This window comes from Hyla sarda, chromosome 3, assembly GCF_029499605.1.
Source record: "Hyla sarda isolate aHylSar1 chromosome 3, aHylSar1.hap1, whole genome shotgun sequence".
In the NCBI taxonomy this organism is placed as follows: Eukaryota; Metazoa; Chordata; class Amphibia; order Anura; family Hylidae; genus Hyla; species Hyla sarda.
Genome location: NC_079191.1, coordinates 442,249,116 through 442,264,699, shown reverse-complemented (window position 1 = coordinate 442,264,699; position 15,584 = coordinate 442,249,116). Strand labels below are relative to the sequence as shown.

Sequence of the window (15,584 nt, the reverse complement as noted above, 5' to 3'; positions counted from 1 at the left end):
TCTTGCTTTTCTACTATTCTGGGGACCTGGGAGTACGGTGTGTGTGTGATTGAGCTACAGATCTATGGTCTGTGTGTGATTGAGCTACAGATCTATGGTCTGTGTGTGATTGAGCTGCAGATCTGTGTGTGTGTGATTGAGCTGCAGATCTGTGTGTGTGTGATTGAGCTGCAGATCTACAGTGTGTGTGTGATTGAGCTGCAGATCTATGGGGTGTGTGTGTGATTGAGCTGCAGATCTACAGTGTGTGTGTGATTGAGCTACAGATCTACGGTGTGTGTGTGATTGAGCTGCAGATCTACCGTATGTATGTATGATTTAGCTGCAGATCTAAGGTATGTGTGTGTGATTGAGCTGCAGATCTACCGTATGTATGTGTGATTTAGCTGCAGATATATGGTATGTGTGTGTGATTGAGCTACAGATCTATGGTCTGTGTGTGATTGAGCAGCAGATCTGTGTGTGTGTGATTGAGCTGCAGATCTACAGTGTGTGTGTGATTTAGCTGCAGATCTACGGTATGTGTGTGTGATTGGGCTACAGATCTACGGTTTGTGTGTGATTGAGCTGCAGATCAACGGTGTGTGTGATTGAGCTGTAGATCTACGGTGAGTGTGATTGAGCTGCAGATCTATGGTGAGTGTGATTGAGCGGCAGATCTACGGTGTGTGTGTGATTGAGCAGCAGATCTGTGTGTGTGTGATTGAGCTGCAGATCTACAGTGTGTGTGTGATTGAGCTACAGATCTACGGTTTGTGTGTGATTGAGCTGCAGATCTACCGTATGTATGTGTGGTTGAGCTGCAGATCTACGGTGTGTGTGTGATTGAGCTGCAGATCTACGGTGTGTGTGTGATTGAACTGCAGATCTACGGTGTGTGTGTGTGATTGAGCTGCAGATCTTATTATGTGGTGCTGGTGGGGTTTTATTGTTTGGCTCTTATTGGTGACGTCTCCATCCTCAACCAACGCCGCTGTCCCTCCTCAGCCCACAGCATTACAACCACTGGCCCCCAGGGGCCCCACACTGCATCTTTGCTGGAAGACAAGGACTTCCTGTGGTTTTTGTCAGGTTTGGCGCTGCGTAGATGATGTCACTGATGCCCAGAGCCTGCGGGTGAGAGCGACACAGAGGGGTTAATGGCAGCATAAACAGCATAGTAACAGCTTTGGTAGAACTGTGAGTGCAGCTCTGGATGTGTCTGAGGTGTACGGCCTAATACAACAGAAGAACTGTGTAGGAAGCTTTTTTGCAGCAACAGAATTACAGCAGAATTGTGAATGTAGCTCTGGAGGTGACTAAAGTAATGTATAGGCAGAATTATTAATGAAAGTCTGGATATGACAGATGTATAAAGTTCTAATGTAAAAGCAGAATTGTGAATACAGCTCTGGAGGTGACTAATGTATAATGTCTAATGTAAGAGCAGAATTGTGAATACAGCTCTGGAGGTGACTAATGTATAATGTCTAATGTAAGAGCAGAATTGTGAATACAGCTCTGGAGGTGACTAATGTATAATGTCTAATGTAAGAGCAGAATTGTAACTACAGCTCTGGAGGTGACTAATGTATAATGTCTAATGTAAGAGCAGAATTGTGAATACAGCTCTGGAGGTGACTAATGTATAATGTCTAATGTAAGCAGAATTGTGAATACAGCTCTGGAGGTGACTAATGTATAATGTCTAATGTAAGAGCAGAATTGTGAATACAGCTCTGGAGGTGACTAATGTATAATGTCTAATGTAAGAGCAGAATTGTGAATACAGCTCTGGAGGTGACTAATGTATAATGTCTAATGTAAGAGCAGAATTGTGAATACAGCTCTGGAGGTGACTAATGTATAATGTCTAATGTAAGAGCAGAATTGTGAATACAGCTCTGGAGGTGACTAATGTATAATGTCTAATGTAAGAGCAGAATTGTGAATACAGCTCTGGAGGTGACTAATGTATAATGTCTAATGTAAGAGCAGAATTGTGAATACAGCTCTGGAGGTGACTAATGTATAATGTCTAATGTAAGAGCAGAATTGTGAATACAGCTCTGGAGGTGACTAATGTATAATGTCTAATGTAAGAGCAGAATTGTGAATACAGCTCTGGAGGTGACTAATGTATAATGTCTAATGTAAGAGCAGAATTGTGAATACAGCTCTGGAGGTGACTAATGTATAATGTCTAATGTAAAAGCAGAATTGTGAATACAGCTCTGGAGGTGACTAATGTATAATGTCTAATGTAAGAGCAGAATTGTGAATACAGCTCTGGAGGTGACTAATGTATAATGTCTAATGTAAGAGCAGAATTGTGAATACAGCTCTGGAGGTGACTAATGTATAATGTCTAATGTAAGAGCAGAATTGTGAATACAGCTCTGGAGGTGACTAATGTATAATGTCTAATGTAAGAGCAGAATTGTGAATACAGCTCTGGAGGTGACTAAATTACTGTTTAGGAGGATTTTTTCTCTCCTCTAATATCAATAAAGCTTTATAGAGACTTCAGAACGGCTATAGGCCTCAGGGTATTACAAAAAATACAACCATTTTTATTTTATTTTCTAACCCCATCCTACCCCTCCTCTACCTCCCCAAGCGGCACTGGAAATGGGAGAGGGAAGAAAAAAACAATTATTACAGAAAAGCTTATTTCTCTTCTACTGACATCTTCCTTATCCATTTGTCTCATACTCCATGGAATTTTTTCACGCTTCCTGTTTTTACTGTTTGCCAAAACTGCAGATTAATTATATTTCTTACTGTTCCCATATATTCATTTAACCCTATATTTTCCTTACTCATCCATTTTCTGGAAACCAACAGTCTTAAAGAAAAAACTTAAAGGGGTACTCCGGAGAAAAACTTTTTTTTTTTTTTTTTTAAATCAACTGGTGCCAGAAAGTTAAACAGATTTGTAAATTACTTCTATTAAAAACATCTTAATCCTTCCAGTACTTATCAGCTGCTGTATGCTACAGAGGAAATTCTTTTATTTTTGAATTTCTTTTCTGTCTTGTCCACAGTGCTCTCTGCTGACACCTCTGTCTGTATCAGGAACTGTCCAGAGCAGGAGAAAATCCCCATAGAAAAGCTTTGCTGCTCTGAACAGTTCCTGACACGGACAGAGGTGTCAGCAGAGAGCACTGTGGACAAGACAAAAAAGAAATTCAAAAAGAAAAGAATTTCCTCTGTAGCATACAGCTGCTAAAAAGCTAATCCAAAATTTTTACCCCGGTACCCACAGCCACAGGGTGCCAGGAAGAGTTGGTACCAACAGGCCTGGAGTGTACAAAATGGCGCTCCTGGGCCGCAGCCAATCATATGGGGGAGCCGCTGGCACCGCTGATCATTTTTTTTCACTCTTGGACCCAGCAGCACAATGTCTTGGGACGGCCCTGGATACAGCAGCAAAATATCAGAAGGGGATGACGATGTATCTTTGCATGGAGAGGCCCCTGCCCCGTGTACTTCAACGGTCCATACGGAACCATCTACAATACACAATGGCGCGATTTACAATTGTAAACCTGGGTTGTGAATGTGTCGCATTGCACCACAAATTATGTCTGCGCCAGAATAAAAAAAAATCCCGACCATCTCTCTATTTTACTTAGAAAACCCAAAAATGGGCGTGGCATCGAAAAGGGGCGTGTTCCCAATATTTGCAAAAGAAAAACAAAACAACATATTTACTAAGGTTTCCACAGAAAATGTGATGGATTAGACAGATCAGAGCAGGTGTAAAAAAGGCAAAATGTAGGAAAAAGTGCAAAATGTAGGGAAAAGTGCAAAATGTAGGGAAAAGTGCAAAATGCAGGGAAAAGTGCAAAATGCAGGGAAAAGTGCAAAATGCAGGGAAAAGTGCAAAATGTAGGGAAAAGTGCAAAATGTAGGGAAAAGTGCAAAATGCAGGGAAAAGTGCAAAATGCAGGGAAAAGTGCAAAATGCAGGGAAAAGTGCAAAATGCAGGGAAAAGTGCAAAATGCAGGGAAAAGTGCAAAATGTAGGGAAAAGTGCAAATGTAGGGAAAAGTGCAAATGTAGGGAAAAGTGCAAATGTAGGGAAAAGTGCAAATGTAGGGAAAAGTGCAAATGTAGGGAAAAGTGCAAAATGCAGGGAAAAGTGCAAAATGTAGGGAAAAGTGCAAAATGCAGGGAAAAGTGCAAAATGTAGGGAAAAGTGCAAAATGTAGGGAAAAGTGCAAAATGTAGGGAAAAGTGCAAAATGCAGGGAAAAGTGCAAAATGTAGGGAAAAGTGCAAAATGTAGGGAAAAGTGCAAAATGTAGGGAAAAGTGCAAAATGTAGGGAAAAGTGCAAAATGTAGGGAAAAGTGCAAATGTAGGGAAAAGTGCAAAATGCAGGGAAAAGTGCAAAATGTAGGGAAAAGTGCAAATGTAGGGAAAAGTGCAAAATGTAGGGAAAAGTGCAAAATGTAGGGAAAAGTGCAAAATGTAGGGAAAAGTGCAAAATGTAGGGAAAAGTGCAAAATGCAGGGAAAAGTGCAAAATGTAGGGAAAAGTGCAAAATGTAGGGAAAAGTGCAAAATGTAGGGAAAAGTGCAAAATGTAGGGAAAAGTGCAAATGTAGGGAAAAGTGCAAAATGCAGGGAAAAGTGCAAAATGCAGGGAAAAGTGCAAAATGTAGGGAAAAGTGCAAATGTAGGGAAAAGTGCAAAATGTAGGGAAAAGTGCAAAATGTAGGGAAAAGTGCAAAATGCAGGGAAAAGTGCAAAATGTAGGGAAAAGTGCAAAATGTAGGGAAAAGTGCAAAATGTAGGGAAAAGTGCAAAATGTAGGGAAAAGTGCAAAATGCAGGGAAACATAAGTAAATACTGTGGGAAAAACCCCACAAAGAAAAGTACACAACAGTCCTAGTAAATCAGTGTGTGAGGACTACGTCTCGCAGAGGGTTTGGCACATTTGTCGGCGCGGTCGTTGTTTGTAGCAGCGAGCTCCTTCAGTATACAGAGGGCACAATGATAAATGGAGGTAATGAGGCGGAGAATGGCGCTGACCTGGTGTGCGCTCCAGTCACTGCAGACGCCTCTAATGGGGGGAGGAATTATTAGTACTGGCTGAGAAGATGAAGACGCGACAAATCTGCAGCACGCCGCGTGATAGATCTGGTGCACCCAGCACGACGCCTCTCTCCTCTTTATGTCACATGACTGTACACCAATATTATACACCAAGATAATGGCGGTCTGGTGCATTTCACAACTCTACTTAGCTCCGCCACATTTTCAGGTGCCCCCCCCCTTCTTGCTATGTAACACCCCCCCCTTATTCTATATCACACTCCTTTTCTATATGCCACACCTTTTACACCACACCCCTTTCTCTATGACACACCTCCTTTCCTTACACCACACCCCTTTCTCTATGACACACCTCCTTTCCTTACACCACACCCCTTTCTCTATGACACACCTCCTTTCCTTACACCACACCCCTTTCTCTATGACACACCTCATTTCCTTACACCACACCCCTTTCTCTATGACACACCTCATTTCCTTACACCACACCCCCTTTTTCTATGACACACCTCCTTTCCTTACACCACACCCCTTTCTCTATGACACACCTCCTTTCCTTACACCACACCCCTTTCTCTATGACACACCTCATTTCCTTACACCACACCCCTTTCTCTATGACACACATCATTTCCTTACACCACACCCCTTTCTCTATGACACACCTCCTTTCCTTACACCACACCCCTTTCTCTATGATACACCTCCTTTCCTTACACCACACCCCTTTCTCTATGACACACCTCCTTTCCTTACACCACACCCCTTTCTCTATGACACACCTCATTTCCTTACACCACACCCCTTTCTCTATGACACACCTCCTTTCCTTACACCACACCCCTTTCTCTATGACACACCTCATTTCCTTACACCACACCCCTTTCTCTATGACACACCTCATTTCCTTACACCACACCCCTTTCTCTTTGACACACCTCATTTCCTTACACCACACCCCCTTTTTCTATGACACACCTTCTTTCCTTACACCACACCCCTTTCTCTATGACACACCTTCTTTCCTTACACCACACCCCCTTTTTCTATGACACCTTCTTTCCTTACACCACACCCCTTTTTTCTATGACATACCTCATTTCTTTACACCACACCCCTTTTTTTTCGATGACACACCTCATTTCCTTACACCACACCCCCTTTCTCTATGACACACCTCCTTTCTTTACACCACACCCGTTTCTCTATGACACACCTTCTTTCCTTACACCACACCCCCTTTTTCTATGACACACCTTCTTTCCTTACACCACACCCCCTTTTTCTAGACACACCTCCTTTCTTTACACCACACTCCCTTTTTCTATGACACACCTTCTTTCCTTACACCACACCCCCTTTTTCTATGACACACCTTCTTTCCTTACACCACACCCCCTTTTTCTAGACACACCTCCTTTCTTTACACCACACCCCCTTTTTCTATGACACACCTTCTTTCCTTACACCACACCCCCTTTTTCTAGACACACCTCCTTTCTTTACACCACACCCCCTTTTTTCTATGAGACACCTGATCGTGTGTGATAGTAGTTAAGTAGCAGATAGTAGGGGTCTGACCACTGGGACCCCCCAAGATCTCTGGAACAGGACCCTGACTCTCTGTGAGCAGCATGTGTTGTCTACCGGTATACGGCACGCCCTCCATTCATTTCTTTAGGAGGGCCGATGATGCCCGAGTGCTGTACTGGGGTCTCTCCAGAGCTCCCATAGAAATGAATGGAGCGTGTCCCGTCTACCGCACATGCTCCTTACTGAGTGCGGGGCCTGTGCAGGAGGTCGTGGGGGTTACTAGTGGTCAGACCACCCACAATCAGCTACTTATCCCCCATCCTGTGCATAGGGGGTAAGTTAATTTTGGCTAGACTTCTCCTTCAATTGTAGTTAAAGGGGTACTCCGGTGGAAAACTTTTTTATTTATTTATTATTATTATTTTTTTTTTAAATCAACTGGTGCCAGAAAGTTAAACAGATTTGTAAATTACTTCTATTAAAAAAGCTTCATCCTTCCAGTACTTATTAGCTGCTTAATACTACAGAGGAAATTATTTTCTTTTTGGAACACAGAGCTCTCTGCTGACATCACAAGCACAGAGCTCTCTGCTGACATCACAAGCACAGTGCTCTCTGCTGACACCTCTGTCCATTTTAGGAACTGTCCAGAGCAGCATATGTTTTCTATGGGGATTTTCTCCTACTCTGGACAGTTCTTAAAACTGACAGAGGTGTCAGCAGAGAGCACTTTAGTATTCAGCAGCTAAAAAGTACTGGAAGGATTGAGATTTTTTAATAGAAATAATTTACAAATCTGTTTAACTTTCTGGCACCAGTTGATTAAAAAAAAAAATAATAATAAAGTTTTCCACCGGAGTACCCCTTTAATTAAAAAAATTTCCAAACGTTGCTACCATTACATTTTTTCATGCCCCCCCCCCCCAATTACCCTGTAGCCCCCGAGCCCTGGGGAGGTGTATAGGGAAGTCCTATGGCAGTATTACTCTATAGTAGGGGAAATCCCGCAGCTGGCGGGGGTCACATGACTGCGCAGTGCTGACTATTAATACTCCAGAGCGAAGTGAACCCATCAGAGAATTAAGTGCCCTCCCCATTATTTACCTGCTCTTCTCTGTGTTTACATAACAGCCACTCATGATAAGCTGCCAGATAATTCGCAACGTGGACGCCATATGCCGCTGCTCCCTCCGCCGCGTTCATGGAAAATGATAGGACAAAGACAGAGTTTTATCTGAGCGTCTGTGATAAGTCAGTGACTACTGCTGGAGGCGAGGAGCGGCCATTATTCCAAGGAAATTAATGATCACGAACATGATGTAACTCCCCAATGACAGAGCGTTAGAGATATGGTCCTGGGAAAGCTGGGTGACATGACTGCAAATCCCTCAGGGGGTTCCCAAAATTCAGAATCTGCTCCTGCGGTCATGTGATTCCCCATGATGGTCACCTAGACTTCTGAATAATAAATATAACGACATAAAAGTAGGGACCGTATCCCTATCCAGACTTAGTGACAATCCCCGAGGGGCTATTTTGGTTGTCACCCAACTTTCCCACAAGTTTGGATATATTTGCAAATTATTTATTTTAAATTTTTTTTTAGGGGTATGCTCACACTATGGAATTTCCGTGCACAGAATTGCGCTCCAGAATTCCGTAGTGTAAACCTTTGCATTGGTGTGAACGGGTCTTCTGTGGACCCCTTCACACTGCGGAATTTCAGCGGCTGAAATTGATCCGCGTAAAAAAAAACAAAAAAAAAACATTCATTCTTTCATGGAATTACGCGTGCACTGCATGGTCATCAACAGCGAAGGCGCAGCGTCGCGCGGTCCTACCGCCAAAGGATTTTAGCAGAGGCCGCCTGATGGAATTTCTGCTAGAAGAATTCTGTGAGCGGAAATTCCGTAGTGTGAACATACCCTTAAAGGGGTACTCCGCTCCTAGACATCTTATCCTTTAACCAAAGGATAGGGGATAAGATGTATGACCTGGCGACCCCTGCTGCACCCGGCATTCGTTTAGAGCAGTGGTCTTCAACCTACGGACCTCCAGATGTTGCAAAACTACAACTCCCAGCATGCCCGGACAGCCGTTGGCTGTCCGGGCATGCTGGGAGTTGTAGTTTTGCAACATCTGGAGGTCCGCAGGTTGAAGACCTCTGGTTTAGAGCGTCAGGGGGCAGTGTCGGAGGCTCGTGATGTCACGGCCACGCCCCCTCATTGCAAGTCTATGGGAGGGGGCGTCACAAGCCTCCGCCCTTTGGATAGGGGATAAGATGTCTGGGGGCGAAATACCCCTTTAAGGTGGAGATGATCTGAAACTCTGAAATTTAGGGCTCAAGTGACTAGTCGTGTTGGCAGCCATATTGGTTTTCACCCAGCTTTCCGAGCAACAGATCGTCTGAATTCAATTTTCAACAACCTAATAGAGGTGGGTGGCTCTTGGGTAAGAAGTGATGATGTCACCGCGCTGTGACATCATTGGTGATGATGTCAGAGGAAGAAGGTTCTGTGACACAGCGGTGAATGATGACCCCCTTATATCTCCCCATTACACTCTAATAGGGGACAGGGGGGGGGGGAGGGGCTGATTTCCCTGAATAAATGTAACGAACTAAATACCAGATGTAATTAAGTAAAAGTGACGTCACCTTTCCGGTTCAGCAGGTTCTGCCGCGCTCTGACGAAGGCCAGGATGTCCGCGTCCGTCTGGCTGTCCCCGGTGAGCGGGATGGGAGTGTCTGCGCCGCGGGAGGCCCTGAAATGGATTATCAGACCAAACATGATGTAAAGTTTATGAATCGGCAGGTCAGGGAATGATGGGAGTTGTAGTTTTGCAACAGCTGGAGAACGGCAAATTCCCAGCTCCTCATAGAGTTACATTATAAGGTCTCTGCTGCAGGTAAAATGAATGTTATCCTGTAACCCTATCGCAGTGTTCCCCAAACCATGGCTCTGCAGCTGTTGCAAAACTACAACTCCCATCATACCTGGAAGCTTTAATTTAGCAATAGTTGACATTACAGCAGTGTTTTTTTTTTTAAACTGTGCATCTCCAGCTGTTGCAAAACAACAACTCCCAGCATGCTAAGCAGCAGGAATCATGGTCTGGGCAGTGAATGGGAGACCAATTGTGAGAGCAGTGTTTCCCAACCAGCATGCCTCCAGCTGTTGCAAAACTACAACTCTTAGCATGCTAAGCAGCAGGTATCATGATCCGGGCAGTGGATGGGAGACCAACAATGCTCAAAACAGTGTTTCCCAACCAGCGTGCCTCCAGCAGTTGCAAAACTACAACTCTGAGCATGCTAAGCAGCAGGAATCATGGTCTGGGCAGTGAATGGGAGACCAATTGTCGCAGCAGTGTTTCCCAACCAGTGTGCCTCCAGCTGTTACAATACTACAACTCCCAGCATGCTAAGCAGCAGTAATCATGGTCTAGGCAGTGGATGGGAGACCTACAATTCTCAGAGCAGGATTTCCCAATCAGGGTGCCTTCAGTTGTTGCAAAACTACAACTCCCAGCATGTTCGGAAAGCCAACAGCTGTCCGGGCATGCTGGGAGTTGTAGTTTTGAAACACAGTAATTTTTATTTCCTAGTGAGCACCGAGTCCCCTTCACATCACCAGCAGCTGTAACGCAAGAGCAATGCCGTGCAAACTTCTCCTCGCTCTTTCCCGGGCTCCTGAATGGCTGTGACGGGGAGTACGGGGAGATATTTATAAGTTGTGCGGTACATCATACCGACGTCCTCAATCCCGATACCTGGCGGTGAGGTCTGACATTACCTGTGACCGGACTCCGGCCTCTCAAAGCTGCTGCTGCTGTTGGTCGCATTCTTGAAAATACTGCAAAAACAACAACAAATTTTGACTAGTATAAAACTCAATGGGGGAGATTCATCTAAATTTGTGCAAAGGAAAAGTTGCCAAGTTGCCCATAGCAACCAATCAGATCTCTGCTTTCATTTTGCAGAGGCCTTGTTAAAAATGAAAGCAGCGATCTGATTGGTTGTTATGAGCAACTGGGCAACTTTTCCTATGGACAGGTTTAGATAAATCTACCCATATATCTTCTATGTGGAATTAAAGGGGTTATCCAGGAAAATAAACTTTTTTTTTTATATCAACTGGCTCCAGAAAGTTAAACAGATTAGTAAATTACTTCTATTAAAAAATCTTAATCCTTTCAGTACTTATGAGCTGCTGAAGTTCAGTTGTTCTTTTCTGTCTAAGTGCTCTCTGCTGACACCTCTGTCTGTTTCGGGAACTGTCCAGTTTAGAAGCAAATCCCCATAGCAAACCTCATCTACTCTGTGCAGTTCCCGAGACTAGCAGAGATGTCAGCAGAGAGCACTGTTGCCAGACAGAAAACAACTCAACTTCAGCAGCTGATAATTATTGGAAGAATTAAGATTTTTTAATAGAAGCAATTCACAAATCTGTTTAACTTTCTGGAGCCAGATGATATAAAAAATATATATATATGTTTTCCACCGGAGTACCCCTTGAACATAAGACTATTTACATATTTTTGCAGCATTCAAAAGTGCAATATACTGTGCTGTTGAGACCCAAAAAAACAACATATAAATACTTTGGGAAATTTTATATGTACACTTAATTTTTCTGTGTCTACAACCTATATTTATCTCAGAATTACCTTTATTTACATGCCATCATTGCTCAGTGAGGTTTCTGTCCATGCAGAGGCATGGGGGGGGGGGGGGGGTCCCTCTCTACACACACACACATACATATATATATATAAAGTATTTTTTTCCTGGAATACCCCTTTAATAAGTTATCACTTTCCAATCTCAGCAGAATTATTATATTTCGTATAGTCACATTCTCACCTCACTGCCAATAGTCTCATCAGAACCTGAACTACCTAAAATAGTCCTCTAGGTGGCAGCAAAGATCCATTCTAGTTGACAGCTGTTTAAGAGAATTTCTTGGTAATTTCTACCCTAAATATTATATATTATTTCCCAAGGACACAGAAGGGACGTCCCCATCTCCTCTGTACCCCAATATTTGTACCTTTGTAAAATTAGGAACGGAGGGGGTTATTTGGATTTCTTTTTTTTTTTTTTTACTTATCCACCACATTTTCACAGTCTGGATGTGACTGGAATATAAGAATAGTGAATACCGCTCTGGATGTGACTGGAGTATAAGAATAGTGAATACAGCTCTGGAGGTGACACGAGTATAAGAATAGTGAATACAGCTCTGGATGTGACTGGAGTATAAGAATAGTGAATACAGCTCTGGAGGTGACACAAGTATAAGAATAGTGAATACAGCTCTGGAGGTACCTGGAGTATAAGAATAGTGAATACAGCTCTGGAGGTGACTGGAGTATAAGAATAGTGAATACAGCTCTGGAGGTGACTGGAGTATAAGAATAGTGAATACAGCTCTGGAGGTGACTGGAGTATAAGAATAGTGAATACAGCTCTGGAGGTGACTGGAGTATAAGAATAGTGAATACAGCTCTGGAGGTGACTGAAGTATAAGAATAGTGAATACAGCTCTGGAGGTGACTGGAGTATAAGAATAGTGAATACAGCTCTGGATGTGACTGGAGTATAAGAATAGTGAATACAGCTCTGGAGGTGACTGGAGTATAAGAATAGTGAATACAGCTCTGGAGGTGACTGGAGTATAAGAATAGTGAATGCAGCTCTGGAGGTGACTGGAGTATAAGAATAGTGACTACAGCTCTGGAGGTGACTGGAGTATAAGAATAGTGAATACAGCTCTGGAGGTGACTGTAGTATAAGAATAGTGAATACAGCTCTGGAGGTGACTGGAGTATAAGAATAGTGACTACAGCCCTGGAGGTGACTGGAGTATAAGAATAGTGAATACAGCTCTGGATGTGACTGGAGTATAAGAATAGCGAATACAGCTCTGGATGTGACTGGAGTATAAGAATAGTGAATACAGCTCTGGATGTGACTGGAGTATAAGAATAGTGAATACAGCTCTGGATGTGACTGGAGTATAAGAATAGTGAATACAGCTCTGGATGTGACTGGAGTATAAGAATAGTGAATACAGCTCTGGAGGTGACCGGAGTATAAGAATAGTGAATACAGCTCTGGAGGTGTCTGGAGTATAAGAATAGTGACTACAGCTCTGGATGTGACTGAAGTATAAGAATAGTGAATACAGCTCTGGAGGTGACTGGAGTATAAGAATAGTGAATACATCTCTGGAGGTGACTGGAGTATAAGAATAGTGACTACAGCTCTGGATGTGACTGGAGTATAAGAATAGTGAATACAGCTCTGGAGGTGACTGGAATATAAGAATAGTGAATACAGCTCTGGATGTGACTGGAGTATAAGAATAGTGAACACAGCTCTGGAGGGGACTGGAGTATAAGAATAGTGAATACAGCTCTGGAGGTGACTGGAATATAAGAATAGTGAATACAGCTCTGGATGTGACTGGAGTATAAGAATAGTGAACACAGCTCTGGAGGAGAATGGAGTATAAGAATAGTGAATACAGCTCTGGAGGGGACTGGAGTATAAGAATAGTGACTACAGCTCTGGAGGTGACTGGAGTATAAGAATAGTGACTACAGCCCTGGAGGTAACTGGAGTATAAGAATAGTGAATACAGCTCTGGATGTGACTGGAGTATAAGAATAGTGAATACAGCTCTGGAGGTGACTGGAGTATAAGAATAGCGAATACAGCTCTGGATGTGACTGGAGTATAAGAATAGTGAATACAGCTCTGGAGGTGACTGGAATATAAGAATAGTAAATACAGCTCTGGATGTGACTGGAGTATAAGAATAGTGAATACAGCTCTGGATGTGACTTGAGTATAAGAATAGTGAATACAGCTCTGGAGGTGACTGGAGTATAAGAATAGTGAATACAGCTCTGGAGGTGACTGGAATATAAGAATAGTGAATACAGCTCTGGATGTGACTGGAGTATAAGAATAGTGAATACAGCTCTGGGTGTGACTGGAGTATAAGAATAGTGAATACAGCTCTGGAGGTGACTGGAGTATAAGAATAGCGAATACAGCTCTGGATGTGCCTGGCGTACAAGAAGAGCAAATGCTGCTCTGTGCTCTGGAGGTGACTGGAGTATAAGAATAGTGAATACAGCTCTGGAGATGACTGGAGTATAAGAATAGTGAATACAGCTCTGGATGTGACTGGAGTATAAGAATAGTGAATACAGCTCTGGAGGTGACTGGGGTATAAGAATAGTGAATACAGCTCTGGATGTGACTGGAGTATAAGAATAGTGAATACAGCTCTGGATGTGACTGGAGTATAAGAATAGTGAATACAGCTCTGGAGGTGACTGGAGTATACTAATAATGAATACAGCTCTGGATGTGACTGGAGTATAAGCATAATAAATACAGCTCTGGAGATGACTGGAGTATAAGAATAGTGAATACAGTTCTGGAGATGACGGGAGTATAAGAGTAGTGAATACAGCTCTGGAGGTGACTGGAGTATAAGAATAGTGAATACAGCTCTGGAGGTGACTGGAGTATAAGAATAGTGAATACAGCTCTGGATGTGACTGGAGTATAAGAATAGTGAATACAGCTCTGGAGGGGACTGGAGTATAAGAATAGTGAATACAGCTCTGGAGGTGACTGGAGTATAAGAATAGTGAATACAGCACTGAAGGTGACTGGAGTATAAGAATAGTGAATACAGCACTGGAGGTGACTGGAGTATAAGAATAGTGAATACAGCTCTGGATATGACTGGAGTATAAGAATAGTGAATACAGCTCTGGAGGTGAAAGGAGTATAAGAATAGTGAAAATAGCTCTGGAGGTGACTGGAGCATAAGAATAGTGAATACAGCTCTGGAGGTGATTGGAGTATAAGAAGAGTGAATACAGCTTTGGATATGGCTGGAGTATAAGAATAGTGAATACAGCTCTGGAGGTGACTGGAGTATAAGAATAGTGAATACAGCTCTGGAGGTGACCGGAGTATAAGAATAGCGAATACAGCTCTGGAGGTGACTGGAGGATAAGAATAGTGAATACAGCTCTGGAGGTGACTGGAGAATAAGAATAGTGAATACAGCTCTGGAGGTGACTGGAGTATAAGAATTGGGAATAATGCTCTGGATGTGACTGGAGTATAAGAATAGTGAATACAGCTCTGGAGGTGACCGGAGTATAAGAATAGTGAATACAGTTCTGGATGTGACTGGAGTATAAGAATAGTGAATACAGCTCTGGATGTGACTGGAGTATAAAAATAGTGAATACAGTTCTGGATGTGACTGGAGTATAAGAATAGTGAATACAGGTCTGGATGTGACTGGAGTATAAGAATAGTGAATACAGCTCTAGAGGTGACCGGAGTATAAGAAAAGTAAAAACAGCTCTGGAGGTGACTGGAGTATTAGAATAGTGAATACAGCTCTGGATGTGACTGGAGTATAAGAATAGTGAATACAGCTCTGGAGGGGACTGGAGTATAAGAATAGTGAATACAGCTCTGGAGGTGACTGGAGTATAAGAATAGTGAATACAGCACTGGAGGTGACTGGAGTATAAGAATAGTGAATACAGCTCTGGAGGTGACTGGAGTATAAGAATAGTGAATACAGCTCTGGAGGTGACTGGAGTATAAGAATAGTGAATACAGCTCTGGAGGTGACTGGAGTATAAGAATAGTGAATACAGCACTGGAGGTGACTGGAGTATAAGAATAGTGAATACAGCACTGGAGGTGACTGGAGTATAAGAATAGTGAATACAGCTCTGGATATGACTGGAGTATAAGAATAGTGAATACAGCTCTGGAGGTGACTGGGGTATAAGAATAGTGAAAATAGCTCTGGAGGTGACTGGAGTATAAGAATAGTGAATACAGCTCTGGATGTGACTGGAGTATAAGAAAAGTGAATGCAGTTCTGGATGTGACTGGAGTATAAGAATAGTGAATACAGCTCTGGAGGTGACTGAAGTATAAGAATAGTGAATACA

General features: G+C 42.9%; 1 protein-coding gene across 1 annotated transcript in view; it reads right to left on the bottom strand.

The window, feature by feature from the left end:
- LOC130363192 (kinesin-like protein KIF6) overlaps positions 1–15,584 on the bottom strand; it is a 39,532-nt gene that overhangs the window by 920 nt on the left and 23,028 nt on the right. The window contains exons 6-8 of the mRNA XM_056568638.1: positions 10,370–10,429; positions 9,232–9,338; positions 1–1,110 (exon numbers count right to left, since the gene is read on the bottom strand). The exon at positions 1–1,110 is cut by the window's left edge and continues 920 nt beyond it. Of these exons, the coding sequence (XP_056424613.1) occupies positions 1,094–1,110; positions 9,232–9,338; positions 10,370–10,429 (184 nt within the window). The 3' untranslated portion in view covers positions 1–1,093. The remainder of the gene's footprint in view (positions 1,111–9,231; positions 9,339–10,369; positions 10,430–15,584) is intronic.